Here is a 19,930-nt window from a genome sequence, read left to right as displayed (position 1 = left end):
GCATACATGTGCACACATACATACACACAAGCATATGAAAATATTAAGTTCAACTATGACCTATGATTTTAAGGACTTTGACCATAAATTCTGATACCCTGAGGCACGGAAATAACTACAATGACAGTTAAAGAGGGATTACCATTATTTGTACTTGATAAAAAATAAAATAGTATTAACATCTCTTTTTCCCAACCTAAACACAATTACTTGCCTGGAGAACAACTGTTTACCAGCTCCTACTTTTACTGGTATGTCTGCTAGTCTATTCAAATAAGCTTCTAAATATCTGTTTTTAGAGTATGCGCCCAAAATCGTAGTGACAAGAATTACATCAACTTTATAATAACGTTATTTGTAACACTCATTAAGTACTGAACTTTTTTTGAAATAGAGAATTTTTGTCCATGATTTTTTAAGTGATTTGTAGTTCCACTCTAATTTTAAACAGTTGAAATTTCAATTCTATCCACTTCATATAATGGTGGATGTTCACAGCACATGTTCACAGTACTACATATATACTAGGTTAACTATATTAATGTAACCAGTAACATTAGCAGACTCCTTTATCTCTTAGCTCCCTAAAACAAACCTTCTGCTTCTCCTGTTTGAACACACTGAGTCCCCTGGGCTCATTCTTCATATTATAACTGGCAGGTGTTGCAACTGTGTTGTTCATGCTGTTCAATGAAGTGAGAACCGGAACAATCCCTGGTGGAGTTATACCCTGAGATGGCATGGGAAACATATTCTCAGATTCACACCAAATTCTGATTTTTCCTGCATGGTACTGGGATTGACTAAAACAGAAATCACTGAACTCTAAAACATTCATATTCTATTCTATAAAAATGCATTATGCATAAGAAATACCAATAGGTAATAGCTATGTCAAAGCAAAAAGTACAACTTTCAGAACTATTTTTCTATTATTTCCCAAATAAAGTTTGCTATAATAAACTTGTATTGCATTCACTCAATGTATTAAACCTTATTTATGTTAGCCTTGGTTTATCCTAAAACAAATAACTTCTAACCTTGGGGTTCTTGATTTGTGATTAAAACTTGTTAATATCTGAAAAATGAGTGCTTCATATTTTCCTAACTTTGATAACACTCAATCTCAACAATTAAAACAAATTTTTATCACCTTAAGATTAAAAAAAAGCAATGATTTTAAAACTCTTATCTCAACAACAGCCAACACACACACACACAAATACACACTCCCTCAAGACCAACAAACTTAAAAAGCACATGTAACATTCTAACATATTATTTCCATAGTGTCTCTTCCTATCATCTCAAATATGCTTTAATACAGAAAAAAATATTACATAAAAAGATTGGAATAGACTCTTAACATTTACTGAGATCCAAATGATTATATGTGACTACAAAAACCCCACCTTAAAAACGCAGTTTTCCCAATCTGTTCTTTGTTTCAACATAAAATACGTATTTAATCAGAAATCATCTCTATAGGTAAGACCTCTGAAATTTCCTATTCTCGGCAGCCCTTTAGTCTTCATTAAGATAAATCAGTACGCTTTCCCAGACAATGTCATCAACAGATGTTAAATGAAGACATAAACAAAATGTAATATATATAAGGAAATTTGGAAAATGTCAAGCAGAGTTGAAGGCTTCAAAATAAACAAAAATAAATTACTAAACACAAAGAACTGAATAGGTGATAAAACATCACAAATTAGTAAAATTGTATTGAATCCTAAAAAAAAACAATGCCACTAAGGATGTTAGATTTCATAATACAGAGTGGACTGTGTACAATGAATAAAGCTAACTACAGAGTAAATGTAATTCTGAGAGGGCTGTATATTGAATGGGAAGTTGTCACCAACAACTTACTAAAATAACTGAACATTGCTTGAATTAACATGGTTTTTACAACATAATAAGCCAAAAAAAAAAAAAGGATCAAAATATCAAGGATTCACTATACAGCCAACATTACTAAAAACTAAACTAACTGAACAGTACACTTTGTACCCTGGTGCTTTTTAAAATATACATTACGAACATAGTTTTCATAACATTTTTGTTTATCTTTCCATTTAGAAATACAATCCTTGAACAAAAGATTGCCATTTTTTAATCAGTTTTTATTTTACTTGAATAAGGGGTTATCATTTTTAATCAGTTTGTCAAAATCAAGAAGGATTCTAGCTTCATATTGCAGTTTATCAATATAGCTGAGGTACTAGAAAACTTTACCTAGAAGTAACAGATTCAATAATGCTCTAATTATTGAACAGACAAGTCTCATGCTAAACTGTAGATAAACAAAAAGAGAATGTTAAGTGATTTTGTAGGTTTATGTATAAATACTGTCAAAGATACTATTGGTTAAGCAGTTTTGGCAACTATTTTATAGACAATATGAAATAAAAATGGCATAATACAATTATCAGTAGGGCCTTATAATCACATGAATGAAGTATTATATTTTCTATCATTCAGTTACTGAAATTTCACATTTTCTATAAGGATGACATATAACATTAAATCGATAATGTATCAGAAAAATCAACTCAAAAAGAACCAGGTTTGTGCCAAGATGCACTGAATTTAAATACATTTCTTAAAAATGCAGATTTCTTAATTTGGAGAATTAAGCATTTGGAGACACCACAAGAATGAGTTTAAAGTGGTACTATCAGTAATTCAAAAGTGTATTTTACAGAATACCAGCTATTCTATAAGGAATTAATTAAAGAGCTGCTGGGTTAAACATTCTCTTTATACATAACCTTTAATATGCAAATACGCAGCATGCTTATTTATTGGGAGACAACAATATTTGTAGTATTTTTCCAAACCCACTTGATCATAGGACCTTTTCAATTCGTTACACTTTGGGAAACAGTACCTTACAGAAACAAGTGTATTTCAGCTCTTCTTTTTGAATGTACATTAATCAAGGCAACCTCTATCTAGATTGTATATAAGATACAATTTTAATTTTTGGCACATTTTAATTATATAAATATCAAAGAAATATACTGAAATATTAAGTCTCGCTGTATGTCTAAAACTTGAAATGTCAATTCCAAACAATTAAAAATATGGACAAGAATCATAATGGCTAACCTAGCAAGACATACAAGTTGATATATGGAACAGTACTTCACCTGGCTCAGAGTAACTGAACCAGGGTCAACATGAGATTTTTACATGTTTTGAGTCATCCAAATTTTTCAAGAACAAATTCCAACCATAAAATGCAATCACCACCACAAGAAATAGGTTAGCCATCATCTTATGTGTTCCTGACATGTTATTATTAAAATTTTACCATGAAAAACAAGTCTCCATTCTAATCTCGAGGATGGTTTGACAGAAATTCTGACAAAATTAAACATCGCTGTCTTTTCCCAGTGCCCAGATTGTGGTCTGAAAAATACAATCTCCCAATGAAAGAACCCAGGGCCTCTTAAAGAAATGGCTGATTTCAGGTCTGGGCCTAGAAAAATCTCACTATATTAGTCATCAAGAAAATTAAGGTAAAAAGATTCAGGAACCAACATGAAGAGGATCTTACCAGTCAATTTGGGCACCAATAAAGATTTTTTTTTTTTTATAGAGGCATGTTTTATTTATTTGTTTGTTTGTTTGTTTTGTTTATACATGCACTGGGTACAGTCAGAAGCGCGGGAGAGTGAGAGAATTCACCAGAGCCAGAGCGGGGAGCAGAGCAAGCAGAAGGACCGAAGTACACTGCTGAGGGGAGCAGCGGGCGGCAGGAGAGGTCTGCGCGCCATGTGGGACCCTCCTCCGGTGGCCGGGGAGCAGCCGGGGATCGAACCGGCGCCGCTGAGGCCGCGGGCAGCTTCGCAACCCAGCGCTCAACCGCTGCGCCACCGGGGAGGCCCACCAATAAAGATTCTAACTACAAGGAGATAAAATATAAAAATGTCTAAATCTATAAATTTATAACAATGCAGAGAATAGGGAAGAGGAAAGGGAGGTTTGTGACCAATTCTTTTTTTGAAAGTCTTATATATAACTTAAAAAAGAAAGATGTGTGCATTAATCATGGCTTTATCAACTTTACCACTTAATGAATAACCAAGTATTAGATGAGCATCAGATTCTCTCTACACATGCATTCTAACAAATATAATGAAGAAGGAATAACAGAACATCACCATTATGCAATTTTACTGACATTTTGGATTAGATAATTCTTTGTTGTAAGGACTGTCTTACGTATTGTAGGAAGCTGAACAACATCCCTAACCTCTACGTATCACCTCTCCCCGCTAACTGTGACACCCTTTAAAAATGGCTCCACACTGACAAACGTCCTCTGGTAGAGAATCACTCATCTAGATTCTGTACAATAATAGCCGCCAACATCACTAAAATAAAAAGCCCCAACCAGGCGGTATATATCTCCTTGAGAGATATCACCTACAAAGCAGTTCTACCTCTCCCTCATGAGCAAAAATAAATGTAAATTTAATCAAGCCTCTAGATTCAATTACAGGAATAGCAAAGACAGTGAAAAGTAAAATGACACCACAGGGGCAATCAGCAAAATCCATTCTGTGGTGAAAAGGCTATATAGGACAAACCCAATTTCCTTAATAAATGATTTGTAAAGACAAAAACAGAGAGTGACTAAGATTAAGAGATTTAAGAAAGAGCTCATCTAATTAGTAGTTTATTGGGGCCTTATTTTGATCTCTATCCCAAACTGTTTAAAAAAAAAAGAGGGGGGGGGGAATTGTTGCTAATGGCATTTGTGAAATAAATAAATCTTTAACAAAAAATAAAGAAACTGAATGCTAGAAACTTGGGTTACTAATAATACCAAATTGATAGTATTAATGATACATATACTATGCATTTAAAGGCTTAATTGTAGCATTGATATTAAACTCCCCCCCCTTTTAAAATCTTTATATCTTTGAACCACGTTTTATACTAAAATAATTATAAATAAAACATTATGTCTAAAATTTGCCTGAAAACAGTCTGTGAGATAGGAAGTGGTGGGGTTTAGATGAAATAAGATTAACTATAAAGTAGTAATTGTTTTTAATATTTTATTTTATACAATTCTTACATCATTTTTCATTTTTGTACAATGTATGTATTTTCATTTTGGTTATACTCCCCATTCAATTGCACCCCCCCCCTTATTTTGACCCTAATCCTTCCTCTGCCCGCCCCACCCCCCGCCCCGTGTCCATAGTGTGTCTCTGGTTTATAGTTACTTGTTGATTTTTATTTTTACTTTGTTAAAGCTTATCCTGGGTTCACTTCACTGTCTACTTTTCTCTAAGCATTTGAAGGTTTTCAAAATAAAATGTTTTAAAATGATCATTATCTTTAGCAAATATCCCCTATAATTTAATTGTAATTACACCACAAGTCCAAGTAGTTTAATTAGTGGACATACATTCTGCAGCTAGTTGACCCAGGCTCAGATTCAGATATTCTCTAGAGTACTTGGAAAAAATTAAACAGACTTGTGTTACTAATAATATCCGCTCTGAAAGGGTTCCAGGGTCAGACTACTTCTGCGTGGTGAAGGACTCTGGGAACTCCATTCTGCACCTGTTCAAGCACTAACAGATCCAAAACTACTTCTTGGGTTACTACTGGCTATACCTATATGTGGACATGCCTGCTACTCTCCTCTATGAGGTGGTAAAATGACTAGGCTCAACTGTCATAGCCATATCATTTCCATCAATTACTGGTTTCCAAAGCAGAGAGCTATTCTTAATCAGCAATATCAAATAATGTGTTCCAGCCCTTTTCAGATGTAATCTCATATTGCCTACCATTCAGAGCCTATCAGAAGTCCAGAGGAAAATCAGTTCTGTGTCTATTAAATAACTATAAAAATGACCAAAAAACTCTTAAATGAGGAAATATCCCAATGTGGTCTTTAAAATAAGTCTACCCGGGCCTCCCCGGTGGCACAGCAGTTGAGCGCTGGGTTGCGAAGCTGCCCGCGGCCTCTGCAGTGCCGGTTCGATCCCCGGCTGCTCCCCGGCCACCGGAGGAGGGTCCCACATGGCGCGCAGACCTCTCCTGCCGCCCGCTGCTCCCCTCAGCAGTGTACTTCGGTCCTTCTGCCTGCTCTGCTCCCCGCTCTGGCTCTGGTGAATTCTCTCACCCTCCCACGCTTCTGACTGTACCCAGTGCATGTATAAACAAACAAACAAATAAATAAATAAATAAAAACATGCCTCTATTAAAAAAAAAAAAAATTAAAAAAAAAATAAAATAAGTCTACCCTATTCCACTAAATTCCATTTCTGGGAAACTATCCAAAGGAAATGAAAAATATTATCCATGTTGTCACAAACGGTAGGAGTTCCTTTTTTATGGATAATGTTCACAGCACCATTATCTGCAATAGCCAACACATGAAAACAATCTAAATATCTACAGACAGATAATGGATAAAGAAATCAGTATATATACACAATGGAATCATAAAAAAAAAAAGAAAATCCCACCATTTGTAACAATATGGGGACCTTGGGGATATTACGGCAGGTGAAATAGGTCAGAGAAAGAGACAAAAACTATACTATCTTACTTATAAGCAGAACTTAAGGGGGGGGAACAATTTTACAGAAGAAAAAGATCAGATTTATGATTGGGAGAGGCAGGGGGTGGGAGCTAAAGATGGTCAAAAGGCACAAACTTCCAGTTATAAAATAAATAAATACTGCGGATACAGCGTAAAACACTGCTGTATGGTACATCTGAAAGTTGTTAAGAGCATAGGTACTATGACTTCTCATTACAAGAGGAAAAATTGTTTTTCTTTTTTGTTATCTACATGAGATAATGGGTGTTAAACTTATTGTTGGTAATCATTTCACATGTATGTAAGTCAAATCAGTATGTGTATACCTTAAACTTACACAGTGCCAAACCTCAATTATATCTTAATAAAACTGAAAATAAGTCAACCTAGACAATGTGCTGTAATGTTTTCTTCATTTCAATAGTAAGAGCTATGCAAGTTATTAGCTTCGTAGCAATCAAGGAAAGAGACTCCAAATGGGAAACATAAATATACCATGGAACCTTCACTATCCAGTAATAATATACGCATTCACATTTTTTTTGTTTTAGGCAAATATTTCAAAATTCACTTAAAATGGCATTAAAAATACAATAAATTATTTGGTTAACACCTAATTACCATTTAGAAAATTTTTTATCAGCTTATCCTTAAAGAATAATACAATAATACAATTCAGCATGCACTGAATCTGCAGGTTTACTTTTACAACAGAGGAAATAGCCTTTAGATCAAGGTAACAATCACATCAAATTGTACCAAATAATTTTAATTATCCGTATTATTTTACACATTAAAATAACCCCCCCCAAAAAAAACCCTACTTACAATCCATAAAAGAAGATTCAAATTTTCATTTCAGAAGGGGAAGAGGGAAAGTAACCAAACCTATTCTATACATTCATGTACACTACTTCTTACACTATACACATATATTCCTCGGTCTCCCAAATTGTATTTGACTTACACTAATCAAAAACCAACATAAAAATTACTAAGGAATAGGGCCTCCCCTGGTGGCGCAGCGGTTGAGCGCTGGGTTGCGAGGCTGCCCGCAGCCTCTGCAGCACCAGTTCGATCCCCGGCCACCGGTGAGGGTCCCACAAAAAAAAAAAAAAAAAAATTACTAAGGAATAAACTCAGATGGATTTTAACCAAAATCAATATTGAGTACAACACCTGGGAACAGATAAATCTGAAATAAACTGCTTGTACATGTAAATTCAATCTTGTATCTTCAGACCACTAATATGTAATTACTGAAAAGCAGTTTGTCTGCTGTTTGACCATATTTATATATACACCTCATTCTTTAAAAAAGAGCTTGAATTGGGTTTAGATGACAAAAAAATTGGTAAAATTAAATGATTCTTCTCCATGCTGCTTGTAGCTATAATTATTTTTATTCTTCAACCAACAAATATTATAAAATGAAAAGAGCATACATATGAAATTTTTTTAAAACTTAAATGAGCACAGAATCTTATAAAGAAGAATAGTGTATCACACACCCACAAAGGACAAAAACAGAAGCAAAATGAACCTCAAAGAATCTGAGAACTTAACGGCTTCCAAGTTTTTTACATTTTCTACTTACCAATTTATCATTTTCATTAGGCATTTCAAACACACATCTCAATTTAGAATCCATTAATTCATCAGGTTTTGCCTCTTTCCACTGCAAGCAAACAAAACCAAACATGAGACAAAGGAGGGATGATCATGACCAAAATAAGGGACAACCTAAAAGGCTAGCAAAATTACTTAGAGTAGTGTTGAAAGCTATGGCTCAGCACAGGCACATTGCTGCACTCACTCTTCAGTATGCAAGGATTATATGGAAAAGTCAGAGAATTTTTTATAAAATCCTAAGAGATACTATCACTATCCACTAACATGTCTGAAGATTACAGGACTTTCTTTTAGGTAGAAGCATTTCTACATTATTTCTAAGAAAAGTCAAAATTATCTGTAATGAATTTATTTTTATTTTAAAAATTAGATTCCTCAATTAAGAACTAAACAAAAACACAGTTTAAACAACATTTCCAAAAATAAATACTATTCAACTTCTATACTTACCACAGCTTCCATATCGGAAGTGTTTGGTGGAGCAAAAATTGTCTGTACCATAAACTTGTGTTTACTCTTTTCATTGGGATCATAGTCAAAAGGCTGTAGCATTACTAAATAAGAAGAAAGGACAACAGGTTACACTGTCTTCTTTATTTGTTGCTTATTATTTCTATTATTCATTCACTATTATGCAAAATTAAAGAAAATCACAAAAGGTTTAAGAAATCATACCATGGATTATATTAAGGACCTACAATAAACTTTATGGTTTCCAATACTTTTTAAGTTGTCTGCCTTTCTGATTGCTAAGAAAGTAAACAAATGGCTATCAAAAAGTAAATTTAACTTCATGATTGTCTCTAAATTCAAGGGAAATTTTCAAAACATTGTTAAGATTAATTATTAGTAATACCTGTAAGTTTGATTTTAAATCTACCAAACTGTCTATTAAAACTAGTTATAAGTTTAAGCTTTAATATTTAGTTATACCTTAAATTAGACAACTGGAGTATTTAAAGGAAAAATCCTAAGTGACTTAAAAATTCAACACCCATATATTACTGTTCTAATACAACTAATTTTTCCAAGATTGTAAATAAGCACCCCAGTCAAGAAGAGTTTTTTTATCAATTTATTTAAAATCTGATTCTCATATGCTATAAAGAAATAGCCTCAAGATTTCTCTAATTTTTCTCACATTCTAATAGTTATCTTCAATTTTTTTCCTAGGCATTTATGATTTTTAGTTGTCTGTAAGAGGTTAACAGAGGTTAATGTGATTGTAAGTCATGCTAAATTATATAAAACTAACAAGACTGAATAAAGAATGAATCAGCAATTAATTATACAAAGTGTGTATATATTGCAGAAATTATTCCCCTACTATTTAGATTTCTAAGGTTTACATAGATAAATACATATGTGCATCAAAAAGACAAATGCAATTAAGCAAACATGAGAAATATAAGAAAATCTTATTTCTAAGTTATGTCTGAGAAATCCCTCAGCTCCCATGATGTTAAAAAAAAAATTTTCAAGGAGCAAATACACAACAAAAGAAAATACAAAAGCTAAATGTCTCAGAATCCAGATAAAGCACAATAAATTTCCAGGTACTCTGTTCACAGAGCAATCATGGTAGGCTAATCACTAGGAACTATATAAAAATAAATTTTGAAAATCACGATTTTCTGACAGTTATATGATCATATAACAAGAGGAAGATAATCTTAACATATATATAAGCATAAATTTAAAGATCAAATCCACAAAAGTAAGTACCATAAGGGGAAAAAAAATGAGCATCAGTAAAGATAGTCAATCAAGGAAAGTTGCTAAAAAGTGCAATTTGAGTGGCTTTTTAATATGGAAAGGTGCCATACTAACAGTAGAAGAGCTTAAGTTTTAACTGGAGGAAAGGAATCTGAAAGCATGCTGTGAAAAAGGTAACCACTGTCTGGAGTTTTTAATAAGTACTCAATACAAGGGATTATATGGGAGAAATGCTTTGAAAAGTATAATTTTCTTGAGAAACATTAATGCAACCTAGAAACCTCAAAATAAGTCATTCTGAATCCAGTCATTCTGAATGGATTCCTATGGCTATAACTGTACCAAAAACATTTTAACTATGTAGATAGAAACAATTCTATCTTCTTCCAATCTAACTAAAGGCTTAACGTTCTAGACAGCAACTTACAGAATACATGTACTACTCATTGCTTAATCTTACTTCAATATTCAGAATGCATGGATACACTGCTTTTATCTTCTTATTTCCCATTCATCTTTCCCATGAACTGAAAACTTGGACACAAGAGAAAGCATTCCTCTCAGACCACTATGCCATTAAGATTTACTAAAAACATCTTGTATGGGGTTTCCTAGCTCTGAGTTTTGGGCTATGCCCACTAAGGAAAAATTTAGTGTTACCAAGAACTCTGACTATGGCTGTCCTTTACTGTCAGGTTCTATAACTCTAAATATTCCCCTCCCTATGGACCTGCTCTAGACTCTCACTCATTGTATAATTTGCTATTTTTAATCTGCTGCAAGCTTTAAACCAGAAACATGATACAGAATTACTATAATATCTTAGGAATACTTATTAGGATCACCCAGGCATGTCTTGATTTTTTTAATTGTACACATGTCTACGTGACAGACCCTGACATTCTGATCTGGGAGGCCATGTGTGCTCCTGCTCCCCATTTTAGTGCCACATACAAGAGGTGAGAATTACTTCTATAAAGAGGAAATGGTCTCCATGTGAGACTTAAGAGATTACCATAACTAAAATGTTTTCATGAATGTTTCTTATTTCTCAGCTATGTTGGATAGCATCATTAGAAGAATATTAACTTGGAGAATCTGAAGAAAGAAAGGAACCATTTACAAAGAGTGTTAATTATGGCACCAACACAGACTACATACAGGAGTGAACAATCCATCTGTGGAAGACACCAAGATACCCCTTGAACAACAAGGTGAAAAAAAAAAAGGAATAATAATAATTAAGTCATCAAATATAGGACACTGTTGGTATTTACAGTGAAAGGCAGAAAGACATCAAAAAAGGGAGGACCTGAACATTTTAAGCAAAAGATATAGAATTCCATAACTAAGCAATATGTAGTAACAGATCTCAATGAGAATGATCAAAAAATGATGTAGTATTCCAAAGATTAAAAAAATATGGGCCATGAATGAATGTATCAGGGAATCGTAGAAATGAAGGTCACGAAATTTTTAATTGACAAATGCTTATGAATTGACCACATACACTCCATCACAGGGGTGAGAAATTCTCTGCAAGAATCTGCATATAGTAAGATATCAGAAGGATACCATTAAAGGTAAAGCCAGAGTAATTTAAAAACAACTTCTCTCCCTACATATGAAACTCTAAGTAAAACCGAATTAGGCAATCATAAAATAATACCAAAATTGAAAACTGTAAAATTTAAGACAAGATTTGTTACCTGAAACAGTCACAGTCGACCCTGGTTCAATGATTCCACTGTTGGGCCTCACACAATACCGACGAGGTGCTGTAGTCTTCACTTTAAAACATACTTTTCTATCTGATGGATTTCGCAACTTAAGATTTGTAGTGACTACATCTGTGAAGGGGCCTATAGGGTTTAAAAAACAAAATCAGGAAAAAAATTTTAATGAGATTCACACACACAATGCAGACTTAAAACTGAATGTACCTAGTCTCCGTTTTCTTTAAAAGTATATATTAAAACCTGCATATATAAATATGCCCAAGAGATAACAGTACTTTCCTCCAGGCAACAGATAAATTTGTTTTTTTCTTCATTCCTCACCATATTTGGCAAAATTTCTACATAAACATGTATTATTTCTTTTTTAAAAAAGATTTATTTGTTTATTTATTTGCATATATTCAAGCACTGGGTACAGTCAGAAGCGCGGGAGGGTGAGAGAATTCACCAGAGCCAGAGCGGGGAGCAGAGCAGGCAGAAGGACCGAAGTACACTGCTGAGGGGAGCAGCGGGCGGCAGGAGAGGTCTGCGCACCATGCGGGACCCTCCTCTGGTGGCCAGGGACGCAGCCGGGGATCGAACCGGTGCTGCAGAGACTGCGGGCAGCTTCGCAACCCAGCGTACAACCACTGCGCCACCAGGGAGGCCCAACATGTATTATTTCTTATCAAGTAAAAAAGTATTTTTAAAGTTTCACTTTATGAAATTAGTCCACAATTGTATTCCTACAACAAGCTCTTTTACCACATTACTAAAAAGACAGAATTTTCCAGTGGTGTTGTAAACTAGTATCAATCTTCAAATTCATTTTTACCAATAAGGCAACTGCAAAAATCTCCAAATCTGAAGACAATAAACCCACTGACAACAGTGTTTCTACTTTACCACAACAAGGTTTAATTCACTCACACACCTAATAAAGTGTTTATCATGAGCACTGTTCTAGATACAAAGTATTTAAGCTTTGGTTCTATACCCAAATATAAAATTGCAAAACAAAGAACACAGAAGATCCAGTCCTAGCTGAATTTAATTAAGTCCTAAAATGGGGGGGAAAGGAAGATTTGCAACCATTTTTGCTCCTGGGTGAAGAAAAACCTAATGATGGGTTATACAGGTTAATATGGATACCCCGCCCCCCAAATAAACCCTGTTTGGAAAGAAAAGACAAACTTAAAAATATGCCCCAGTGAAAAATAACCACACACTTCTAACTAATCCAAAAGTAACGTCAAATGATTTTTAAGACAATCAGTTTTGAGTTACGTATTTCTTGATAAGCTAGAAGGCTGAAAGCAAGGACAATTATTACAAAGGCTATCTTTTCAGTAAACAAGGATACATGTCTTCTAAAACTCATAACATTTAAAGTATAGAAGCCAAACTTGAGGAAAGGAAAATTTCCCATTTTGAATACTGGAAAATTATGTAAGACAGACTCAAGCGGGAACAAATATAATCAAACAAAAAGGCATTAGGAAGAGATGACAAACATCGGTCTCATGCAACAGGTAAAGAACAGATTTCAAAGGCAAGGCCATTAAAAAAAGATTACTCATTTCAAGCCCTAAGAAGTGAAATGATTTTATCCTATCCTACCCTTTGTAAAATAATTTCTAATAAATTTGGAACTGGGAAGAGAAGGAGAAATGAGAGAACATTAGAAGAAAACATATAGAGGTAGAAAACTAGTTACAGGAAAAAAATTTAATGTAAAATATTGATTTAAATCAACCGGTATACATGTGGGGACGGTATATAAAGTACAATCTTCTCAACAGTTTGCTTTAATTATATGGTCAAGTTAATCACTCATTTTTCATAGTACTTTACACTCTTTCCTTTTTTTTCAATCCCAACTACCTGCATTTTTGGTAAGTAGACTAACCACTCCATATTACATAGGCATATGTGAGTAAAGGAAAAACTCCAATCTGTTAATTTTACTATAAGAATCCACAAAATGGCTGGCTAGAGAGCTTAACTATTGCTAAAACTAGCAAACTTAAAAACATAGATTCCATTTCTTAAAAGTCTCAAAGTCCATAAATTACCAAAGAAAATTGAGGATATAAATTTTTCTAGTACTATTTCAACTAGGACTTTAACATCAGCAACAAGCATGGATTTAAAAAAAAATTCTTGGTAACATGAGAAAAGAAAAAGTCACAAAATTTTAATTTTGAACCACTCTGTATTTTCATAACAACTACATAAGGCTTTTTATTTGGGGGAGGAGCTTTTTAAATTCAGTTTAATTCTCCCCTATTTCAGAAGAAAATACCAATTATCCAAAATAAGGTAAAACAACTGATTTACAAAATGACCTTGTGTCAATTTCCATCAACATGAATTCTGAAAATAGTACTTAAATTTTATACTGCCCAGCAAGGCTCATAAATTTCCCATGGTAGGATTGTGGTCGTCCTAGACATGCAATGCAAACAATCTAAAAATGACCAGGGTGTCTAAAGAAAAAAACACCAATTTAAAAATTCTTTTTTTTTTAAAAAAAAAAGATTTTATTTTATTTATACAAGCACTGGGTACAGTCATAAGCGCAGGAGGGTGAGAGAATTCACCAGAGCCAGAGCAGGGAATGGAACAGGCAGACTGAGGAAGTACACTGCTGAGGGGAGTAGCGGGCACGGCAGGAGAGGTCTGTGCGCCATGTGGGACCCTCGCTGGCAGCCAGGGATCTAACCAGCACTGCAGAGGCTGCAGGCAGCTTTGCAGCCCAGTGCTCACCCACCGCGCCACCGGGGAGGCCCCAATTTAAAAATGCTTAATTGACATGTTAACATTATCAGAAAAGAGTAAAATTACTTAAGCCCACCTAACAAATGAATTTGAGATTTTCTGTTCCACTGTGTCACTCTAACCACGCCTCTCATTAAGGACTGTTCCCAGTACACAGTTCAGAGAGTCTGAACCCATGTCCCTGGATAAAATGGAAAATCAGCAAGTACTAATGAACATGACCATAAGAATAACTTAATAGCTACAAGAAGTCATAGGAAGGGCTTCCCCGGTGGCGCAGCAGCTGAGCGCCACGCTGTGAAGCTGTCTGCAGCCTCTGAATCACCAGTTCAATTCCCCACCAGCCAGGGAGAACCCCACATGGCACAGCAGACCTCTCCTGCCTCGCCCGCTGCTCCCCTCAGCAATGTCTTTGCTTCGTCTGCCTGTTCTGCTCCGTCTGCCTGTTCTGCTCCCCACTCTGGCTCTGGTGAATTATCTCACCCTCCCATGCTTCTGTCCTATACCCCAGTTCTTGTATAAAATAAATAATCAAAAAAAAAAAAAGGCATAGGAAGAAACATCTGGTCTTCTACTGTAGGTCACAGAAACTTTTGAGAACGTTATAAAAGCTATATATTGCCCCAGAAAAATGTGCACAGGCAAATATTCACAGAATTTTTTCATTTAATTTTTTTTTTTGCAGGGGAGGGGCATAAGGGTGAGAGGGAGATTAGATTGGTGGGAATGGGCACTGTTGACCCCTGAAGCTTCTTTGCGACCTACATTTAAAAAGATGTAATGAAATGTACCTTTACAGACCCTCAAAAATAGAAGGAAAGAGAATGCATGTAACTTACGTGAAAGTGCTACAACACAATCCCAAATCCTTTGATGACAAGTACCCCTGACAGTTATTTTTAACATAATAAATGGGTGATTCTATTATTGGGGGAAAGAGAGGACCAGGTTATACATTCTGTAATACCAGGGCTGACCTTACAAAGGCTATCTTTTCAGTAAACAAGGATAAACGTCTTCTAAAACTCGTAACATTTAAAGTATAGAAGCCCAACTTGAGAAAAGTAAAGTTTCCCATTTTGAATACTGGAAAATTATGTAAGACAGACTCAAATGGGAACAAATATAATCAAACAAAAAGGCATCAGGAAGAGATGATAAACACTGGTCTCATGCAACAGGTAAAGAATAGATGAATGAAGACCCTCCCCAACTAAATTTTCAAATACCCCTCCAGAAATCCATATTAATGAAAAATTTCTTTGCTATAGGTGCACCAATTATGAAAAACGGAAAAATTTGTTCTTTCCTTCAAAGTTTTAAAAGCTGAGTTTACTATTACAGAAAGTTATTCTATATCAACAGCAATGCCACCTATCATGCCTATATCACATCTGTATCAGTCATTAGACATCTGCAGATGACACCTACATTACTTTAGCTACATGTACAGTCTTATTTTGACCTTATTTCAAAAGATTATAAAGAAAACTTGTTAGTAGTACTATTCAGATAACTTACATTACTTTTCTTAAATCCAAACTTACTTATTACAAGTAGATTACAAGCATCTTCATTATGTCTTCTGGTAAAGTCATGCGCAAATGTTTATACTCTGAAATGCACTATTTCATATTGACTTCCTTATTTCTTCTTTATGTAATAATTAGCATACTATATTTTTTAAAAATTGAGGGGTGGGGATATATTATATTTTCATATATTTGAACTTTCACACTGAGAACAAGTACTTTAAGTTCAGAGATACTGACAGATGGTTGTGTCAAGATAAATGATTGTCTTAGTTCTGGAGGCCTCCCGGGCGGGGCAAAGGGTTAAGCACCACACTAAGAAGCAATCCACAGCCTCTGCAGCACAAGTTCAATCCCTGGCCAGCCAGGGAGCAACCCACATGGCGCAGCAGATTTCTCCCGTCTCACCTGCTGCTCCCCTCAGCAGTGTATTTCAGTCCGCCTGCCTGTTCTGTTCCCCACTCTGTCTGTGGTGAATCCTCTCACCCCCCGCATCGTTGGCCTGTACCCCAGCTCTTGTATGCATAAATAAATAAATCTTTAAAAAAATGACTGTCTTAGTTCTGAATATTAGGACTAGAAGTCAAATTTGGAATGACATGATAATCTTTGAACAACAAGAACAGTACTGCAAAAAGTGAGTTCTTGTTCCACCTTTTACAAATACTATTGCTATAAAAATAATAGCAGGAACAGTTAATTGTTTTGTGCCACTCAGTTTTAAACATTCTAAAGTAATCCATGTAGCAATCCTACTAGAGTAAGAGTTCTGCACTTGAGGAAACTATGGCCCAAAGAAATTAAGTTACTGTCAAAGATCACACAGAAGCTAAATGGCAAACTTAAGGCAAAAAGATGTATGAGGTTACATTTACCTGGTTAGTACTTTAAACCTTTAAGGTAGTACTGACTCTAGTCAATTTTACCCTCAAGAGTTTGATTCCTTGTCTACTGTGCAAAGGATTTAGTCCCACTTTATAAGACTTCAATTTTAGTTTACACCTAAACAAGCCTCTAATTTGAGAATAGGATATTTCTCTTTGCTTTCTAAAATTTCTTTTGCTATTTTTTAAGTAAAAACAATAGGGGGACAGAACTAAGGCAAGAACTGAACCTCAATTAAGTCACTGGATTAAACTGAAACTGAGGAATGTTCTGTGAATATGACTCACCCATATTCAAGTGCAACCACCTGTTTGCATGACATATGAGGGTCAGGTACATACTTTTGAAATGTTCATCTTAAAAACATGTATGTCCTGGGTGGTATTTGCCTGACTATATAAAAGATGGAGTTCTTAGTGATTTTTTTTCTATACTACCAGATTTTTTTCCTTGAAACTTGAGTTTTTGTTCCGCCACTACCATCTGTTACATACCCTTGCCCAGTTTCCCTATTAATTCAGAAACCTTACACTTCAATTTATTAGTGTCCAATAGTTAAGTATCTTGCTTTATCAAATAATCTGCTATATAAATGTCCAATATTTGTCTTTGCTTTACCCCACATCATTTTCTCAAACTCCTTCCATTTTTGCTGTAAGTGGCAACATTTTGTCTTTCCTTATGGCTTAAGAGTATTCCACATAGTAGATTCACTTCTTTATCCAATCCTCAATTACTGGGCACTTTACATTGTTTCCAAGTTCTGGCTACTATAAATAGTGCTACAATTAACATTGCAGAGTATATAGATTTTTGGATTGAAGGTTTTACATTCTTTAATAGAGGTTCAAGAGTAGAACTGATCGGTCCTACAGTATTTCTGTTTTTAGTTTTCTGAGATATATCTAGATCGCAGTCCATAATGGCTGCACCAGTTTACAGTCCCACCAACAGTTAACAGAATTCCTTTCTCCACATCTTCTCCAGCAGTTTTGGGGGGTCTTTTAAATGTGTGCCATTCTCGCAAGTGTGGGATGGTATCACACCGTGGTTTTAACCTGCATTTCTTTTACTGAAAGTAATGATGAACATTTTTCTGAATATCCTCTTTGGTGAATTCTGTGTTCAGATCTACTATCCATTTCATTAATTGAATTGTTTGCCACTGTTGAATTCTGTAAGTTTTTAATATATCTTTAATATTTACCCCTTTGTCAGGGATATAATGTGTAAATATTTTCTCCCATTCAGTAGGATGCCTTTTTAATTCGCTTATATTCTCTTTTGCTGTGTGAAAGCTTTTTAATTTGAGGTAATCCTAATTGCTTAGTTTTGCTTTTATTTCCCTTGTCTTAGAGGTGGAGTCTTCAAAGACATCTTTGTTATTGATATGGAGCACATTGCCAATATTTATTTTCTTCTATATATTTTATTGTTGCAGGTCTTTTTTTTTTTTAAGATTTATTCATACAAGAATCGGGGTGCAGGCCAGATGCGCCGAAAGGTGAGAGGATTCACAGGAGACAGAGCGGGGAACAGAACAGGCAGACTGAAGAAATACACTGCTGAGGGGAGCAGCAGGTGAGACAGGAGAGGTCTGGTGCGCCATGTGGGACCCTCGCCGGCCAGCCGGGATCGAACCAGCACTGCAGAGGCTGCGGGCAGCCGCATAGTGCAGCTCTCAACGGCCTGTGCCACCAGGGGAGGCCCTGTTGCATGTTTTATATCTACATATTTAATCCATTTGGAATTTTTTTTGGTGAATAGAATGAACCAACTTAATTTTTTACATGTGACCTTTAAGTTTTCCCAGCACCATTTATTGAAGAGGTCCTCCTTTCCTTACTGTATGATCACGGCTGCTTTATCAGAAATTAAATATTGATATGTACATAGATTTATTTCTGGGCTTTCAGTTCTGTTCCATTGATGCAGGTGTCTATTTTTACACCAATACCATACTATTTTCAGTGCTGGTTATTTTAGAACACAGTTTATAGGTTAGGTAAGGTGATTCTTCCCCATTTCCCTTTTTACTCAAGACTGCTTTTGCCATGTAAGATCTTCTATGGTTCCATGTAAATTTTAGTATTTTTGCTCAGTTTCTTTAAAGAATACTGTTGGTACTTTGATGGGGATTGAAAAATTTAATTTTGTATACTGGTAGGTAATTTTATATATGAACTTCAAGATGGCAAATAAGCATCAAAAAAATATATATATAAAACATTGTGTCAAACAGGGATAAAAAAAATCACATTATATCAATAATCTCCTGCTTTCCTAAGTGAAAATATATCCTTTTATGTTGCTCAAGTGATTAAAACCACTGAAAAGTCAGGACAAGTATTAACTTTATAGGAAAAGGAGATAGTATCTAACAAAAGGTACAAGGAAGGTTTCTGGAATGCTGGCTAAGTTCTATTTCTTGAACTGAGCAGAGACTACACGGTGATTTTTTTTTTATTATTCCTTAAACTACTTATTTTTCCCTTTGCTATAACAATAAAAAAAATTTTTTTTCAGAAAACTGATTCTTGATACAACTTAAAAAGAAAAACCAAAAGAAATGAAAAGCAGTTTGAGTAAGTCAACATCAGAACCAATGTATGCAGAAGACACTCATGTTTTAAGAATTCCTGTAACTCAATCCCTGTGAGGAAAATCCTGTTATTTGGCCAATAATTATGATTAGTTCAACATTTATAAAGAATTACTGAAATCGTCCATTTTAAGATTACTTAATAGTAAAGTATACTACATCACATTCCAGGTGCCACCTGATACATACTTCATTATGTTGAAATGAAATTTGACATTTTATATGTAATAATATTCCATATACAAGAATTCCACACAATATGTTACATTTACTTGTAGTTTACTGAAAGGAAAAAAAAACTACAATCAAAGCAACTTAACCTTTTGACATGAACTGTCTTTGTTTAGTCTACTTTTAAATAAAGGTAACATTTCCTGTCACAAAATATTCTATCCCAATTCCACAACTATCATGACCAGTAAGTCAAAATCCTATTCCCAGCCCCAAAGTCTTAATCAGAGAGAAATGTGACACACACAAA

General features: G+C 34.8%; 1 protein-coding gene across 1 annotated transcript in view; it reads right to left on the bottom strand.

Annotated features, from left to right (window-relative positions):
• Positions 1–19,930, bottom strand: part of VAPA (VAMP associated protein A) — a 56,408-nt gene that overhangs the window by 22,570 nt on the left and 13,908 nt on the right. The window contains exons 2-5 of the mRNA XM_037508846.2: positions 11,641–11,793; positions 8,666–8,769; positions 8,181–8,261; positions 596–730 (exon numbers count right to left, since the gene is read on the bottom strand). Coding sequence (XP_037364743.1) covers positions 596–730; positions 8,181–8,261; positions 8,666–8,769; positions 11,641–11,793 — 473 coding nt within the window. The remainder of the gene's footprint in view (positions 1–595; positions 731–8,180; positions 8,262–8,665; positions 8,770–11,640; positions 11,794–19,930) is intronic.

Source organism: Talpa occidentalis, unplaced genomic scaffold (genome assembly GCF_014898055.3).
Source record: "Talpa occidentalis isolate TD23 unplaced genomic scaffold, MPIMG_talOcc4v2.1 talOcc4.13, whole genome shotgun sequence".
Lineage (NCBI taxonomy): Eukaryota > Metazoa > Chordata > Mammalia > Eulipotyphla > Talpidae > Talpa > Talpa occidentalis.
This window is presented reverse-complemented; position numbering and strand designations above follow the sequence as displayed.